At 48.6% G+C, this 18,338-nt stretch overlaps 2 protein-coding genes across 4 annotated transcripts in view; both read left to right on the forward strand.

Moving 5' to 3' along the window:
• ANKRD6 (ankyrin repeat domain 6) overlaps window positions 1-10,472 on the forward strand; it is a 45,895-nt gene extending 35,423 nt beyond the window's left edge. For all 3 annotated transcript variants that reach the window (XM_061567755.1, XM_061567747.1, XM_061567764.1), the window contains exons 12-15: window positions 742-939; window positions 2,982-3,134; window positions 6,101-6,214; window positions 7,671-10,472. In XM_061567755.1, the coding sequence (XP_061423739.1) occupies window positions 742-939; window positions 2,982-3,134; window positions 6,101-6,214; window positions 7,671-8,441 (1,236 nt within the window). In that variant the 3' untranslated portion in view covers window positions 8,442-10,472. The remainder of the gene's footprint in view (window positions 1-741; window positions 940-2,981; window positions 3,135-6,100; window positions 6,215-7,670) is intronic.
• A 3,357-nt stretch (window positions 10,473-13,829) lies between these two features.
• MDN1 (midasin AAA ATPase 1) overlaps window positions 13,830-18,338 on the forward strand; it is an 84,611-nt gene continuing 80,102 nt past the window's right edge. The window contains 5 exon segments of the mRNA XM_061567775.1: window positions 13,830-14,074; window positions 15,540-15,805; window positions 16,211-16,444; window positions 16,979-17,086; window positions 17,906-18,119. Of these exon segments, the coding sequence (XP_061423759.1) occupies window positions 13,970-14,074; window positions 15,540-15,805; window positions 16,211-16,444; window positions 16,979-17,086; window positions 17,906-18,119 (927 nt within the window). The 5' untranslated portion in view covers window positions 13,830-13,969.

Raw genomic sequence — 18,338 nt, forward strand, 5'->3', positions numbered from 1 at the left:
CGAACAGCACAAAGACAATGCACGTATCGGAGCGTTCATAGCTCGGTGTGAGCAGCTATATCATGGGATCTTTTTGCCAGTATCAGAGTATGAGAGACTGTACAGCTTTGTGTTGCCATCACCATATCAAACGTGTGCAACCGTTCGTCAATCCACTGCTGGATGAAGGCCTACCTGCACCGATTTGATTGTTTGGGATTGTTTTACCATACTTCGCCACGCTGGTCACTCACCACCGGCGCTAGCCGTAGGCGGGAGTTGAACTCCGGGTCACCAGGTTCAGAGCGCAGTGTGCCACTTTGCCACTACTCCATCGCACGAAAAGAAATCAGTTATAAAGCTCAGCCCCCGTTATGTGGCGATCAGCATTCTCTTTCATACCTTTAAGAATGATACGCTCCCTACATGTTGTCTATAGGCTAAATCGTTATATCGGGTGTATATTTATAGTCTGCGGGGATACTTTATGGGTAGCAGAGGGCAGTGCAGCAAAATCCAATGTTGTATTGTACTTCCATGCTCCCACATCGATGCTCCCACTTTCACCAACCTACACTGGCCGGCGTGGTAAAGTATGGTCAAACAAACCCATGACCTTCATACAGCAATGGACCGATTAAGCCGGGTTCTCACGCGAACCCCCACCAACCCGCACGGCGTTCAGCAGTGGAGTGAGAGCGGGGGCTGTACATGTACACGCACATTCGTTTGTTGACTTCTTCTTCTCGTCGTCCTCCAAAGGGCATCACGTTTTCCGACCCGGCCCACTTAACGAGCCATTCGGCATCCGGCCGCCGTGACGACAAGAGGAGGTGGAAACCGCGGCAGGGATCGGCGGCGGCCCCCGCCCCTCCCCGGCCCGCGTCTCCACCCCCGCCGACTCAGCGCGCCTACCAGCTCTACACCCTGTACCGCGACCGCGAGGGAAAGCTCAAGCAGGTGCGGCGCCCGCCCCACGTGGCCCGGTGAGGTCGGAGAGGTCGGATAGCCGAGCCCGGCAGACCGCTGAAAAAAACACCTCGGTTCGAATCCGGAGTTTTCAGACAGCTGCCTGCTGTCGACTGAACTGGGTTCTCAGAGGCAGTGAGTTGGTGGGTTCAGGCTGGTTATCGGAGACCCACATACTCGCACAGAGAGGCATAGGTTCACTGAGAGATCCATAGCATTTTGCTGACCGAGTTGTGATTAAACTAGTTTATTTCACGTTAATGGACTCAGCCCGGTCACTAATCGCTTGCAAAGGGAACCACAGACTTGTATGGAATCCCATAAACAAATATATATAGAAAGAGAGAGATCCATAGACTTAAACACCCCGAGTTGTAATTATACCAGGTTTTAAAATGTAGTCAGTTGTCACGATGTAAGACCATAGACGACTCACATAATCACCTATCGACCCACATGGACTGGTTTGTTATGAAACAGTGTTCTCAAGTTTAGCAAGCCTGGTCCCCAGTGACTGAATGCAAAAAACCCATCACATTTAATTTGTTTCTGCACTATATTTAGAAAAATCCAGTTCTGATAATTAAAAACACTAGGTTGCCTGTCATGCGAATAACATTAATCTCATATGGCAATGCGGGTGGGAAACTCCTGCCCTTGCATGCAGAGTTCTACTTGATACCATGCCCTTTAAACAGACACATTTACGGGCCTCCCTTTTATATACGGAACAAATATGTTCCTGAAAAGTGGTCTGTAAAATGGAATGCCATATATCAAGCCCTATTTTTCCATTGACTTCCATTGCATAATTGAAGATGCGTTCCAACATAAAAATAAATGATTCGGCCCCAAGACGTAATAAAATCACACTTAAGAATGCAGCAAACCTTTTTTTTAAAGCACATATTTAATGTAAAATAAAAACTGCTAAAAAACACTGGCTACCTTCATTATGAGCATCTGTGGCCCCAGGTAAGGCTCAGTGGGCCTTACCTGGTAAAATCAAATAGAGATTTGCCTCTCCCTGTCAATCATTATATTCTGCTTCACGAAGAGCGTGGGAAACCAGCAAAGGAAAAAACCGCGCCACTCAAATGACCTGGCGCAGCATGGAGTACGTGCGTGGACAAACGACGGACCAAGCATTGCTCTTCGTCTCCCCCCATGGATTTATAATTCAGATTTAATATTCCGTAAATGTAAAATTTTACGAAAATGTATATATCGAATTTGTTTCCTAATTCGTAAGTTACGTTCGAGCGAAATTCATTACATTGCATTGAGTAGTCGTACAACGAGGGGCGACTGTAAAGCCCTCTTCTCAATCTACCTGCTGGATGAGGGCCTCCTCATGCTGTGTGGGTCGTAGGGGGTTATTTATCCACATTTCATGCTTGCCGGCGTAGGGTTCAAGGTGGCGAGCGTAATACGGGATCATAGAAGTAGAGCACAACAACGGATTTTGCAGCACTGCCCTCTGCTGCCCACCAAGCAGCTTCAAAGCCTTGACAATCTGTGCACGGTGGTCATCAAATCCAAGCACCCTCCAGCTTACTAGCTCTTGACGAGATTGGGCGCATTCCATGCGATTTGGTCGTAGGCCTTACGTTGCTACAAAGTTTATAGGTGCACCCCTGCGATTACTTCCAACCCGGCCACTGTCTGCCCAAAAAGGGTCTCCACAAGAAGAGCTCTGGGAGAGCCCCTCCTAGAGAGTTATTCAGCCTTCAATTCTACGCCGGTCATATGTGTTGGAACAGGTGAAAGTACCCACATTATGGCCCACCATACGTGACCTTCCGATCGACTCACTGTAGCGCACCCATTAATACCGCCGGGTGCACAGAGACGGAGGGAAGCAAGAAAACATTACCATTGCTTCAACTGCCACGCAAGGAGATCCAACCCGGCGACTTCTGGATCACCAATCCGGTGTGCTCACCGTGACACAACACAGTAGTGCTCCCTGCGTTAATATTGCCCGTTATTTGTTCTCATTGTCTCGATGCTGCAACCACGCGTGCACTCAGGCCGCCCTCAACGGATGTCGCTGCGACCCGCTGATTCAGCGAGTCGACGGGAAGATGGAGGCGACGCGGGAGGAGCTCATGGCGGAGATCGACTGCGTCAAGGACAGGGTCAACGCTCGCCTCGGGGAGGTGGAGAGCCGGACCAAGCACCAGGTAGCTCAAGGGCCCAGGGGGCTTGATCGGTACCACCTGGGGGGGGAATTTCCACCAGAATGCGCCATGGGCAGTGTCCCATCATCAGCTGAAAGCTGTCTGTTTCAAAGCACAGTTGTTATTTACTTTCATATTTTGTACACGTTTCATATCTCATTCATTTCCCCCCCCCCCCCAAAACAATATCCGCTGTCAAATCGATTGGTGTCCTTCGACAACAACATTTTTCATGCTGGTCGGTGCAGGTTGGTGAAGTAGTCGCCCAGGAATGCTTCAGGTTTGACTCACCACTGATGTCATAGCCATGTCTGGGAATATAACTGGGGTTCATAACGTAGGGGGCTAATCACTGTGTCACCCCTCCACCACACATGATCTATGTGGCCTGAATTCCATTAAAGGATTTAATCCCGATTCCATCCATCTGCTTGAGTCAAGGCTTACAACTTTCTCATTTCGTCTGCCAATTACCGACTGTCTCTCGCTCTCTGCACAAAGCATCTTCATTTGCACCTTTCACATCCTGTCATCGCCTCCCCCCCTCTGCCCCGCTGAATCTCCAGCTGCCTCTCTCTGAAACAAATCCGAGATGTGAAATTTCCTTTGTAAAAAATTATCTTGATGTGCGTGTCACCCTCAACCACATCCATGTGTACAGCACCTTGAGATGCAGTTGCACTTAGACACTGTATGCATAAAATTTGTATTATTATTTTATTATATTTTCATTCCATTTATTGTGTTCATCATCATAATCACCAGCCATGATAAATCCACTGTCAGATGCCAACCACCTCAAGTGATCACTTTCTCTCACAGTCCTCCTGCAGTGTCGTTCATCCATCGTAATCAATGAGCACCATGGCATCAGACCAGGGTTAGGGGTTGGTTGCAGTGAGTCTGAAGATGGACGATGAGTCCAATTTGGGTGCAAGAGGACCGGTTGCTGCTCGATGGATACACATGATCTGAGGCCGTGGGGGAGGAGTTGGCGATTGTAGATTGCGGACCTCTCAGCCTCAGTGGTTCTCCTCTGCCCACGTGTCAGCACCTTCGTGTGTGAGACTGCGCCAGGTACAAGTGGTCCTGTGCCAAGTTCTCCCATGTCTCGGCGTCTGGGAGGTTATGGAGGAGGTTTTGAGGGTTTTCTGGAATGTAACAATCCATCAAGCACATGCACATGAATTGATTTCAGGACTTCGCCTCTGCAGTGGACATACTCAAGGGCGTGTTCCTTCCTGAGGCTGTCACTCAATTGTTAGTCTAGACCACTGGCTATCATTCCTTTTAGACACATGTCCGGTGGAAACCCCACTCATTTCTCAACGGTCAATTATATGTGTTTGTTCTGTGACCCATCCGTTCTTCTTTCTGTCTTGTGGTATAACTCCGAGCATGCACCATTCCACGTGAATGTTATTTGTGAATCATCTTTACAAACGGCAGGTTAAATCTTGATTTGAAGCTTTCGTGACTGCAGGAATCCAGACTCTTTGGTTCTTTCGGTAAAGTTACGAAGGTAGAAATAAAATAAAATAAACAAATCACGAGGTTTCGATCACAACACAAGCGAGCTTCATCAGGTGGGACAACCACAGCAAGAAAATGCTGAAGTCGGCGGGAGAGCTGCCGTGGCAAGAGGTTATATAGGTAAGAGAGGGGGGAGGAGGCAAGGGGGGTAGCGGGAGGGGGGCCGCGTGAGCGCTAGGGGAAGAGGACGTGAGGCAGGTGACTTTATTTGGTACGAAGCGGTCGCCTTGGCCAAACTTCCCTCTTGCATCCAAGTGCCACCACGGCAGAGGTCACAACCGGGTACCCGATACCCGTACCCTACCCGATACCCGGCTACCCGTACCTGGCCGGGTACGGGTAGCCGTTTGCGACCCTGGTGCGGCCGGGTACGGGTACGGGTAAGGAATCAAAACCCGTTTGTGACCTCTGCACCACGGTAGATTCAGCAGCAGTGGCTGCAGGCCACCCAGTGGCAGCACTTAGGCATTAAGTAAGCCAAGTAAAAACTCAGCACCCCCAGTAAACTATAAACAATGTTTTTTAATTAAAACTAGAAACTATTTCTATTTTACGAGGTCAGGTTCACTGAGCTCTTTTTCAGAAGCGACCTGGCCACCAATAATATCTCAACGAAGTGGCTCATCGCGTGATAGCAGCCAAATACTCCAAAAGTAGCTCAGTGGACCCCGGATTCTGGAGACAAAAATATATAGGAGCCCATCAAATATCTCAAAATTCAAATCCTACACATAATAAGTGAATTCACATAAAGCAAATATCTTATCTTGCCTGGATCTCTGTATTCTCATCCCATTACATGTCTATTTTTGTCTACGTGTTTCTTATCTCACTACATCCATATCTCTTGTCTATACAGCATCTCTTCTCGATTTAAAGCTTCCGTGACTGCAGGGATTCATCTTCTTAGTTCTTTCGGTAAAGTTACATAGAAGGGAAATAATAAAATAATAAAAATAAAACATAATAAAATAATTCTCACGACGTTTCGGCCACAACGCAAGCAGCCGTCCTCAGGTGAAGACCAGGTCTGTCGGAAAGACAGCGTCTGCCAAGCCTGGTGGTGTTCATTCAGACGCTGTCTTTCCGACAGACCTGTTCTCATTCAGACGCTGTCTTTCCGACAGACCTGTTCTTAACCTGAGGACGGCTGCTTGCTGTTGTGGCCGAAACGTCGTGAGAATTATTTTATTATGTTTTATTTTTATTATTTTATTATTTCCCTTCTACGTGACTTTACCGAAAGAACCAAGAAGAAGCATCTCTTCTGTCGCCCCACTCGGATGACATAATTTCAAAGTAGGGCCCAGAAAAAAACAATTCTGTTCAGGGCCCCCAGTGGGGCCAGCGGCGCCACTGTCGCCGTACCGGCCACGTGCCGTGGTCGGTATCGGCGGATCGTGCTTACGTGGACGCCCGGTGCGGTGCCGTTGCAGCTGCTGCGGCTCAACAAGCTGACAAAGGAGCGCGTCGCGGCCGAGGGCACCCAGTGCCTGCACCGAATCGACCAGCGAGCGGTGGCCGAACGCAGGGACGTACTCGCCCAACAGGTGCACGCACGCACGCACACGGCAACACTGCCCCACCACGCCCCTCTCCAACATTTATCAACCGACTGGAGCACATACACATCATTATGATTTGTCAAGGTAAACAGTCAAACTTATGGCCGAGATGTGTGAAGAAAAAAATAATATTCATGGACAGGTCACAGCATAAGGTGGGGAGCAAGGGTCTTACTCCACCCCCCCCCCCCACTGCCCAGTCTCAAACAGACCGGATTGTGCAAGGAGCCCACAGATCCTTGAAAGATCTGTACATATGTGAAAAAGAGCTTCATAGCTCATCGGATTCCTCCAGTATCAAGATTCTGATTCTAAAGTTCTCTGGCAGGCGAGGCTGCGTTGGCTGGGTCACTTAGTGGTGAATGGCGGCTGTTGTTGTTGTGTATCTTTGTCTTTGTATGTCACTATCTCCGTGTTTCTCTGTGTGTCTCCAGGGGCCAATTGCTCATGGTTGCCAAACTCTGGATTCCCTCCCCCCCAGTCCAACCATATAAGTGCCTACTCTAATGTGTTTCGACAGCCATTTCCAATGTTTCATGGACTTTATTTAAATCCACGATTTCCATTACCACCATGACCTCCGTACCAGAATCGTAACCATGCCGCATCTCATATAAACACGCAATCGCACGCAACCACCACATGGTTTGTAACACTCAATCTCAGTGGCTTGTAACACTAAATAAATGTCAGTGGTGTGATACCGTTCCAGCAGAATGTGCTGACAAATGTCTGCGCAGCACCTTGATTGAGGCTGCAGTAACGTGTCTTTGCCAGACAGTCACTCAGCCAACTGCCAAGCATGTAGCAGAACTATATCACGTAATACTTGTTTTTGTAAATGCTTTTATTACCTGTAATCCACTGAGACATTGTAAAATTGTGTTGCGCATTTACCAACAATGTGCCTCTGACTAACCGTCTACCAACAATAAAATGCCATAAAATCCACTTACCTTGTACCCTGACTGCAAATTCATTAATTTTGTATTCATGGCTGATATGTTATATACACACGTACAGCCCTTTTGTCAGTACACTGCTGGATGAGGGCCTCCCCACACACCGTGCAGGTCGTGGGGGCTGTTTGAACAAACCTCACAACGCTGGTCACTGCAAGTTGGTGAAGGCGGACAGCGCAGACATAGGATCATAGATGTACGGTACAACAATGGTTTTTTAAGCTCTGTCCTCCTTTCATTGGTTTTCTACTTCCTTGGTTTCCTTGGAGGTCCACTTGAACAGCTTCATCATCAACACGGCCCATGAACAGCTTACATATTGAGTAACTGTGGCTTTGATTACAGTGGCTGGTCCTTTGTGCTTTCGAGCAGTGTCTGTGGTCTTATGCCATTTTCGTCATTGATATTGGTTGACGAGGAAGCCTTCTCTCTACCCTGCACGCATGCGCACACTGAATTCCTTGCGTTCTTTGCCCCAGGAGGCTGTGAGCCAGGAGATCAGGACGGATCTGCAAGCCTGGTGCCTCGAGAAGATTCAAGCCATGGAGAGCCGCCTCCAAGATGGCTCCCCTCGCCCTGAACCCAGAGAGAAGCCAGCCGCCGGACAGTCGTATGACACCTCGGCTGGCCAGGCACCCAACGGCAGTGCTTCCGCCAGGCAGGAAGAGGCGGCCGGTACAAGCACGATAGACGCGTTCGCGCCGTCGCCTTCGCATTCCCGGTCGACGTCCTTCTCTGCTTCCGCCGATCGGCAGGAGTCCCAGCAGGGCGGCGATGGCGGCGGCGCCGGCGCAGGCGGCAGCCGTGGCTTCTACCTTAGCCTGCAGCACAGCCCCACAGCGCCGCCCTCGCTGCGACACGGCGCGTCGCCCACGGCGGAGCTGGCGGCCCCCGTCGTGGCGGTCGAACCCGCGTACGCGTTTGAGCACGGGGCGCAGGGCCCGGGCCTCCTGGAGCCGGGCGGTGGTGCGGCACGCCGCTCGCCGGAGCTGGCGGCGCTGGGCCTGGGGGACGCGCCTGGCGCAAGGGACGCCCTGCAGGTGACCCGGTGCTTCCTGGACGCAGTCTCGTCCCACCTGGAGGGTTGGTACCTACGTCGAGTGGAGGAGGAGCGGGCGGAGGTGGCGCGAAGGGCGATGCAGGACCGTGCTGAGATGCAGGCGCAGATCCGGACGCTGGAGGAGCAGCTGCGTGCGATGAGGACGCAAGCGGGGGCGCGTGGGGAGGAAGAGACACGGCCCGGGCGATGACACCGTGACTCGCCACGCATTTAGTTGTTTTGCCATGGCAGGGTTTCTCGAGCTCCAATCCTCGTGAACCACCGCAGACTACCTTTCCGTGTTTATGTCGTTACACGCTGCGTGCGCTCGACTATGAAACATAGTGCCATACATAGCCAGCGAGAGAAAATATCCTTGTGGGGAGGCTGCAAATAAACGTTGAGGGTCCTGAGATCATTATTAGCAGCCAAGGTTAATCCACTGCTGGATGGTGGCCTCCCAAAGCTACCGTCACCTCTCGTGATTCTGCAATGTAATATTCACAAGTAGACTTTTAAAATTAATTAAATATTTTTGAACCAATCAAATTAGTTTTGTTATAAATGTATGGAAATTAGAGTGTAATGTTACCACTAACAGAGCATGTGGTATACGTCATTGCCAAGGACATGGATTCACACATTGTGTCCGTATACCACAAGATCTGCTAGTCGTGAGTTTCTTACTCTCTTGCCGAGTCCGGCTACTCAAGATTTCACTGCGTAGTCTGTGTGTGAATGCACGATGGTTTGAGAGGGCTCAGCTCTCTTAGCCCTGGCCAACGACCGCATATAGTGCCATGTGACAAAGACGGCGTTCCATACATCACGTGGGATGTGTTTAGCAACCACCAGGCATTTGCAGCATGTAACGACTTAATCTGCAATTCAACTGAGAAAATCGGTAAACGTGGAAAGATGTAGGAGAGGAATGGTGTTTAGGAAACCGTGCACTATGAGATGTATTAAAAAAAACTGTTTAACACGCAACGCGTTCTAATTTAAAATAGAGCATTTATTTTCACATTATATTTTGGTAAGCGTGTATGCCTGCATGTGTCATTTCAACAAGTGGTATTGATAATGGACTGTACGAAGAATGTTGTCACGTGTTGAGGTCATAGACTAAAAGTTTGCATATTTATTTACACGTCTTGCTTGTCCTGCAATGAGGGGTTAGAAATAATCCGAGTCTCTTGTCCGCATCATTTCAAGGAAAGGACTTTGGCTGCAAGTGCCCTGCTATAGGACAGCGTTTCTTTTGGTGCACTAGTATGCCACCTGTTCTGAGTAAAACAACCAGGTCACTTTGGCTAAATCTATTCAATCTCAATCTGAGAAAGAAAAAAAAAGCCGCAAGAATGTTCTGGTTGTTACGGTTGGAACACCTAAATGCATCAACACCCAGGAGCTGATTAGATCTTTTCGGGGACACTCCAAGTGAAGTCTTATGTAAGTTCCATACGAGCGCTAAAAATGCACGCCGACTTCCAGCAACACAGAACGTTCTGTAAGTGACTGTGTCGTGAAGTCGGTGCAATCACGCATTATAGCAGCGGACTTCTCTGTCATTTGGTGTTCCCGTGAGCAGCTGCCAGGGCAATTAAATTCTCGCAACGCAGAGGGTAAATCTCCCATGTGCGTTTGACGAGTTTCATTCCCTGAAGCCAGGCAACAAGTCTGCAGAACAGAACTTTAATGTCCCAAGAGATGGGTGGTGCTTGCATGAGATAACGAGGGGTTATCTCCAAGCTAATTGTAGAAACTGACCTCTCTCACAGTGGTATGGAATACCAGACTATGTTAGTGTCATTCTGCAGCGCAATTTGGCTTCTGTGAAGCCCTCCCTTTTGAAAATTATCTTAAAAGTATTACGCCCGTTGCGGCCTCAAACTTTAAATGTAGTCACCACGCCTCCTGTCTGCAGTACCTGGTGATTGATTTGGTGCAGTTGCATTCCTGATACTCAGCCGAGCTAAGGAATGCCCATGCTTCAAAAGAGGCAATTTTAAATGCGCGTATGTTACGGTCGTCACGCATCACAAGTTATAAAATGGAAAAGCTGTGCCTCGTTTTTCTGTTTCTTTCTCAAAAGGCATCCAACAGCAACCATCGTTACTGTACTATTGGCTGCACATTGTTGTATGTTTCCATCTGGTAATGTATGCCATATTTTTTTAGTAAAACTTGAAAAATAAATGTGCTAATCCAGTGGCAACTTTTTATTACCCTTCTGGAATGAGATGACACGTGTTGAGTAAGTCTGTACTCAAGTGTGCTTTTGGTCATTCGCTGCTCTCCAACACAACCAAATGTCTGCAGGCATCCCATGATGCAATTCTCGTCATGATCATCATCATCTTCAGCCATCATTACCAGCCAAGATCAATTCACTGCTGGATGAAGGCATCCCAAAGCCTTTTCCATCTCTCACGGTTGCACGATGTAACACATGCAGTTCTCATAAATGTATTTAAATATATTTAAATTTAAATGCCGTCGTGTATGTATGATTTAGTTTAACTTCTTCAGGGATTATTTTCTATTTATTCAGTGTTTGGGAATGGCCAAACTTCTCATAACTGCTAAAGAATTGCAGCAACACATGTTCCAGTGTTTTCAGGACATACGTGCAGTGAGAAATGTGAATTAGCATTAGAGTATTTCTCTGAAATTCCCTAACTCTGAAGAGCTGAACTCTGAGTCTTATACTGCGACCAGGCAGTGCGCATAATGAAGGTGGCCAGTTTTTCTAGCAGAGCACGAACATCATGGCAGAAGAGATCATTATTACCACAACATTTTTACAATAGACATTAACAATGTACAGTACTTCTGAATTAATGTGCCATCACCATCACTGAATGTTAATTTATCTCAACCATAGATTAAAAACTAAACCATTTTTATTTTACCAGGTAAGGCCCACTGAGCTATACAACTATTTTTCAGAAGCCACCTGGTGACAAATGATAGTTCAGCGACGTGGCTTGTCATGTGGAAATTTATATCAGCCAAATACTCGAAACGCATGTTTCTAAATGTGGAGGGACGAAACCGGAGGACCCGGAGAAAAATGCACACGATCACAGGGAGAACATGCAAACTTCTAAATATACAGGCCTTCAGGGTCAGTATCGGACGCACGACCTCCTGTATATCAGGCGAGGTACTTAACATCTCGCCACCGACAGCACATGGCTCAACGGGGTGGTCCACATGTCCTGTGACCGCCAATTAATTCACCCCCTAACATCTTTTTTCTTTTGCATGTTCATTTGTTTTAAATAAATATTACTTAAAAAAAAAACACAAAGTTTTAGAGATTTAAATGTGGGTCACAAGACATCTGGATCAACCCTGTACATTTCCTTGTCACCATATCCAGATGAACAGCGTACACGAGTAATGTGGGCTATTTTGGGCCAGCTAGGGTCCTGGGCTAAGACTTGAGCTGGTAGCTACCATCCACTGCTGGATGAGGGCCTCCTCAAGCCGGTCGTAGGGATTATTACACCACGATTCCTGCTCAGTGGCTGGTTGGTGAAGACAGGCAGCACACACGTTGGGGCATTGTAGATGCATAATGCATGTTGATTACCCTACGAATAACTCAACCGGTAATGAATGACCATTGCAATTAATAGGCATATACATTAACGTCCCCATTCTCTGGCCTTCGCCAGAGGTGACATCACAGCTATCTCTCTGAGAACGACACAAACAGGAGGATTTGTCCACAACTCTGGCTGGCCGCCTGATGAGGCTGGTTGTAATTACAGGCGAAACGTCGTATTCGAATTGTGAACGTCGTGGGTTTACTCTCCCAACGCAACCGGTGTGCTGTGCTAGTAACGAACTGGTAAGTTCTGTGTACGTGACAAGATCTTACTAATTGGCGATCGAACCCAAAAAAACGTATATTAGGGGCCGTCCATAAATGACGTCACGCACCTGGGGGGGGGGGTCAGACATTTGTGACGAGGGGGGAGGGGGTGAGAAATGTGACGTCACATCAAAATGCGCAACTTTAAATAAATATAGAATTGTTATAACAACACTAATTGTTATAACAACACTCCTACAACATCAGAGTGCAGCGCCACATTAAATACGCACTACAATGACAATAGTTGAAAGCGAATTGAAGCATGTTTTATTTTCAAAATGGAAATATGGTTTTGGGGGGGGGGGGCAGAGCTTTGTGACGTCACATTTGAAGGGGGGGGGGGTCTGACTTTTTGTGACGCCGTGTGACGAGGGGGGGGGGGGGTCAAAAATCGTACAAAATCGCGTGACGTCATTTATGGACGGCCCCTTATGGATATTGGTCGCGAAAGCCAACATCCACAATGGTAATTTATTTTTAAATCCTTTATATTAAGTTCGCGTGCTTGCTTGCGTGCTTGCTTGCGACCGTGCAAATCTTTCGCTCGTTTTTTAACCCACTTCCCGTGATCCAATCGAGCTGACATTTTCCACACAGTCTCGTTGTGTGTGACAATTAATTTTCGTGAAAAAAAAATCCAAAATTTAACAAATTAAATATTTAATTACCAATTGCTTAATGGTGGCAGACAATCATCTGACCCATAGGTGGCAGCCATCTCAAGCCAGAGGACGAGAGGACTCGAGCCGCCACGCACATAAAGGATTTATAGTGAAAAACTTTGTTTTTACGGGTTTACTTGTTCACATTTTTTTTGTGCATTGCCTCCTGCTGAAAAGTCTCGTGACAGCTTACACCACCTGCTTTATGCACGGTAGATTTATTAAAAGGTCGCGCAATAAACCGTAATTATGCAAAAACTAAATTTGCAAAGGTCCCAGAACATTCTGTTGGTGAGCAAGTTACTGTGAGCGAGTCGCAGCTCTGAAAGCCGCCTTTGTCTCCCTCGCAGCGATTATTACTACACAACGCGCGTTACACGTGTGCTCATTTGAGGCTGAGTCGACCTAGATAATCGTCACCGGTGTTGGCCGTGAGCGGGAATCGAACTCGGGTGGCCGGGTTTCCGTAAGCGCGGCGTGGCGCTAACCGCTGCACCACCGCTCCCCCCTACAAAGACAAAGACCCCCCGTGTAGCCTTGACAGACTGTAGGGGCAAGTGCTGTTAGCGAGCAGCTATGAAGGCCGGCACGGTACACGAGGGGGTGGGTGGCCAGCAGTACGCCCGACCGCCTTTGTCTCCCCAGTGGCGATGTTTACTACACACCGCACCGGGTACTCATTGGAGGCTGAGTCTACCTAGGGGAGGCCCAGGACAGGTTCAGATAATCGTCCCCGGAGTTGGCCGTGAGCGGGAATCGAACTCGAGTGGCCGGGTTCGTAGCGCGGCGTGGCGCTAACCGCAGCACCACCGCTCCCCCCCTACGCACACTCACGCAACGAGATGAAAGCGTAATTGACACCAGTTCGTTTCTCCAATTCGAGCGATTTTTTTTCGCTGCGGTGTTAAAAATGTGATGGCTTAACAACAACAATAACAACAACATTATTTATAATAATTTAAATACAAATTAAATCAGCAACAGGATGTGACGTTTTACTCGGTGACGCGCCCGGAACAGGATGTGACGTCACACCCCAGCGCACGTGTTGCGAGCTGCCAACACGTGGACGCTGCAGCGAGCAACGCATTTTTGTACCTCGCGCGGCAGACACCGCTGCCGTAAAACTCGAGTGCTGTATGCGCCGTCATTTATAATTAATTGAAAGATTGTGTGCGTGCTTACGAGATGGACCTCGTGGCGGTGCCGATGGACGCGCTGCTTCGCCTGGCGAGCGTCAGCGGCCAATGCCAAGCCGGCTTGGGCCACCTCGCTGACCGGCCACAGCAGCAGGTGACGCGCCGAGTTCCCGTGGCCTCACTGCCCCCCCTCGGCTTCTCGTGCCCCCCTCCCCCCCCTCGATCTCGCGGCCTCTTAGCCTTCCCCCTGCGAGAGAGGCTTTGCGATGCACGCGGCTAGACGGAGCGAAAGCATGTTGTTACCTGGGCCCTTGCGTTATCCTGGAAGATGGTTTAGAGGTCCGTGTGAGGGCTAGTGGCTGGTCGGTTATCGTCAATGCTAGTGCTAGTGGCTGGTTGGTACAGGCTAGTGGCTGTATGGTTATCGACAGGGCTAGTGACTGGTTAGTTATGGTTTAGGGCTAGTTGCTGGATGGTTATCGACGGGGCTAATGTCAGTGACTGGTTGGTTATGGCTAGGACTAGTGGCTATATGGTTATCGACAGGGATAGTGCTAGTGACTGGTTGGTTATGGTTTAGGGCTAGTTGCTGGATGGTTATTGTCAGGGCTAGTGGTCGTGGCCGGATGGGTAGTTGGTAAGAGCAGGACTGGAACTTGTGTCTGGTTGACTGTAGTTGGGGTTTGTGGAAGTGCTATTATATAGCCCAGTAGCTGGCTGGCTGTTGTATACCCTTAGGTTGTAGCTCTAGTGCGAGCTCGTTGGTTATGGGTGAGTGCAGTGTTTAGTCGGCTAACTAATGTGCCTGGTTCTTCATACTGATTTCCATTCCTCGCCATTGTTAGCTATTGATTTTTAGTAATATTGGCCGCTTTAGTTTTCTGTTGCTCACAGCATTCACCCCTTTAATTCTCGGCCCATCATCGCGTCTCTCCCATTCATTGCTGTAATGAATAATTTGCTCGCCACTTGTGCCAACCCCTAAATGAAAATCCCATACATTGCGATTGTGTTGTTCAGTTATGACCGAGTGACGTGGCCGGTGACGGAATGACAGCCAAAGGAGGGAACGTGTCCAAGAGAATAACCACCGCAGATGGATTGCCGAGATGTGTTTTAACAACATTTGAATATAATGCGAATAATTTGACTTAACGTACGTTTTTTTTATCCAGTTTCATGATTCACAAATAGATATTTGGGTTAGGCCACGTAATGATCTGGATAATTGTGTCGTTAACACCCTCCACCACCCAACATAACCCAAACAAATGTGTCAATTCTGTTTTTTAAATAAATAAAATAGTATCCAATTGCTGAAGTTTATTGTGAGAATTGTTTTTCTGGGTGAGCTGAAACAATAACAAACGGCATGTTAATCGCTCGTACGCGTGACAAATTTAATTAGTTTAGCCGTGTTGGGTGGTGGAGGCTCCGGACGACATACATTTATCCAGTTCATTACATGGCTAAATTTGAAATAATTTGTTCAGAAAAAAGATATACCATTGCACCCCCCCCGCCCCACCACCCCAGAATTATTTCATACGAATGCAAGAACTACTGCCCGCCAATGTAAACCTGCTGCCGCCACCCTTGCACGCACGCACGCACTCCAGGCTTGGTCACCCTCCGAGCGCGGGGCTCTGCTGGACACTCTCTCAGCGCTGCTGCTGGAGCCCGACTCCACGCTGCACGTGGCGCGCGCCCTGCGCCCGCTGCTGCCCGTGCTGCTCGAGCGTCTGGGGGAAGAGTCGGAGCGGCGCGGGGAGGAATCCGAACAGGAGACGCGAGAGTCGAAAGCCTCGAATCGATGGATGGGCTTCCACGAGCGTTTCTGCGTCGCGCTGGGGAAACTCTTGCCGCTGAGCCCAGATGCGGTGCAGTAAGTGTCTTGTTTGACGTGCTCTTCGAAGCTGATTATTCCAAGCCATGGTGACAGCGTGTGTCTTATGTAGCACTACCTCTGGGTTTATAAGATGCTCCGGAAAGTAAGATGCACCCAAAGATTTGGGGGGAGTTTGAAATAAAACAAAAATTTCTGGAAAATGCAACGTCCCGGGAAAGTGGGAAACAAGGGAATAAAATATAAAGTTACTCGCCCATCATTAGGTGCTTAATAATATTACGAGCCTAAGTAAATTCAGCTTGGTCAAAGCAAGTGTTTAATAACAATTGAATTGTCATAAAGGAGTCGCTGAACATTCTGTCGGGCTAATTTCAGAAACTTCTCACGAGGTATTAGTTTCGCTTGGTGCCATTACTCGCTAATACTGATTTTGTGTTTCAGGTTTGCGGAGCGATATTTCAAAACGGCGCCGCCCGCATTTGTGCGGCTCAGCCACGGCGGTGCAACGGCCGCCAAGGAAAAGGGGAAGAGAAAACGATCTAAACTCATCCCTCTGGCCGACTTGATGGAGGCCTCGTATAGGCTACTCAAGGGATGTCACACGGTGCTGTCCGACCAATGGGACTGGAGTGTGTGCGTGCCCCTTTTGCAAGATCCAGACAGCCGCGTTCGATGGTAGGCATCTGTAAACACGCACGCCTCACACACCACGGCCATGATTCGGATTTTCCCTCTTTTTGCAGGAAGCATAAACCACTGGGATGTAAAATCATCTCTTGTTTGGGTTAATGGGAGGGAGTGGTAGCCAGAATGAAACCAAAATATGGCTAATGTAAAACACATGTAAATGAGGATATAAAAACAGAGGTATTATTTATGTTTAAATTATGAGCCTGAGTGCTTGTATTAAGTTTTAGAATTGTGTTGGTTATTTACTTGCATTTATCTCTGTGCAGCGCCTTGGGTGAAACGCGCTTTATAAGTGTAAATGATTCATTATTATTATGTAGAATGGGGGTGAATGTAATAGAATGTGTCTTCTGTTTTTATTGCTTCCTAAATTAATGTTTGTACTCACGTGGCTCGAACCATCCCCCGCATGTGTAATAGGTGTACAAGGTACGCCAGATAATCTGCCCGCAGATGATCGAGAATTTACCATATATTCCAATGCATTCCGATGTTTTCTGTGTGCATTTATTTTTTCAGGTACACGGCCAACTGCCTGGCGCTGCTCTGCGCGATGAGCGACCGGCAGAGGATGCAGTTCCTCAGCCGGGTCCTCAGCGAAGATGAGCTCATCTCCCACCGCATCGCGTGAGTCCGACCGCACCAGTCGAAGCCCTTGGTTTGTGGGATGCTGCTGTGGTGTAACGGTCAGCGCACTGCACTCGCAATCGGTTCGATGTCCCGGCACGGCAGTTTGTTGAATCTCCCCCGCCACTGTCCACCCAACATTATATATGGATACGCCACAGATGGTCGATCGACAGGTTATGTGCGGTGGGGTGAAGTGTGGGTCCTCCCATCTCTTCCAAGACTTCTGGAATAGCATTGAAGAGAAGGCTTAAGTACCCTGTTGAAATTGCTCTTTTAGAGTTCCCCCTAGCAGAGGCCCTTCCGCCAGTAGTGCGGTGAGCAAGCAGTTGCTGAGCTGCACCCTTACCTTTGACGACTTAACTTAGAATGTGTGACGAGCCCAAATGCTTCGGTAACCACGCTGCCGCTTTGACGCTTGTCCACAGGGAATCGCCCTTCGCAAAGTGTAAGGAGCGTACAGCTTAACACGTAGGCTGTCACGACCAATATTGATAATAAAGGTTTTTGGCTTAAATGTATCGTAACCCTCCCACACCCGACACAGCCAGTAAGGTTTGTCACGCAAACAATTCGCCAGTTAATTACTACTTCAGGCCACTGTTGTGTTGGAGAGTAAATCCACAACATTTACAATCTGAGGACGACGTTTCTGGCGATTTGCCAGAATAGTGAAGCAATCCACCTGCTTCCGGTCTCAAATAGAGCAAGATGACGTCATCACCGCTCACAGCTCTTAAGGGGTTAACAGCTTGGCTTTTTTTTGCTGTCACTGGCTGCTCTTATACCGGCTGCCTGACGTCCCCCTCGCTCGTACAGGCTGATGGAGGAGAGCGCCGCCGAGGTTGCGGAGGGAGCGCTGACACTCGTGGCGTCCGACTGTCCCCTCTGGAGCCGCGGGGTGCTTCCCCAGGGTCCTCGTGCGGGCACGGGGAGCGAGTTCCTCTCCAGCGACCTCTCGGAGCGCGTCGTGCCCGTGTGTGGCATCGTGCTGCCGCGGAACGGGCCCGGAGAGGAGGGCACGGCTGGGCAGGTGACTGGGCCGGTTGAGTCGGAACGCGATACGCGATTCTGCGAATGATTAGATTTCGCGCAGTTTGTTAAAGCTGTGTCGCATGGTGAACTGTCATTAATGTTCGCCCATTTAACGTGTGAATCCTACAATAATAATATTCAAGTAGATTTTGTATGACAATATTTGTTAAGGATTTCTGCCGCGGTGTAATGGTTTACCAAAGTGGACTTACAACCC

The sequence above is a fragment of the Lethenteron reissneri genome, chromosome 5 (assembly GCF_015708825.2).
Source record: "Lethenteron reissneri isolate LAM-NWPU_2019-01 chromosome 5, ASM1570882v1, whole genome shotgun sequence".
Classification (NCBI taxonomy): domain Eukaryota; kingdom Metazoa; phylum Chordata; class Hyperoartia; order Petromyzontiformes; family Petromyzontidae; genus Lethenteron; species Lethenteron reissneri.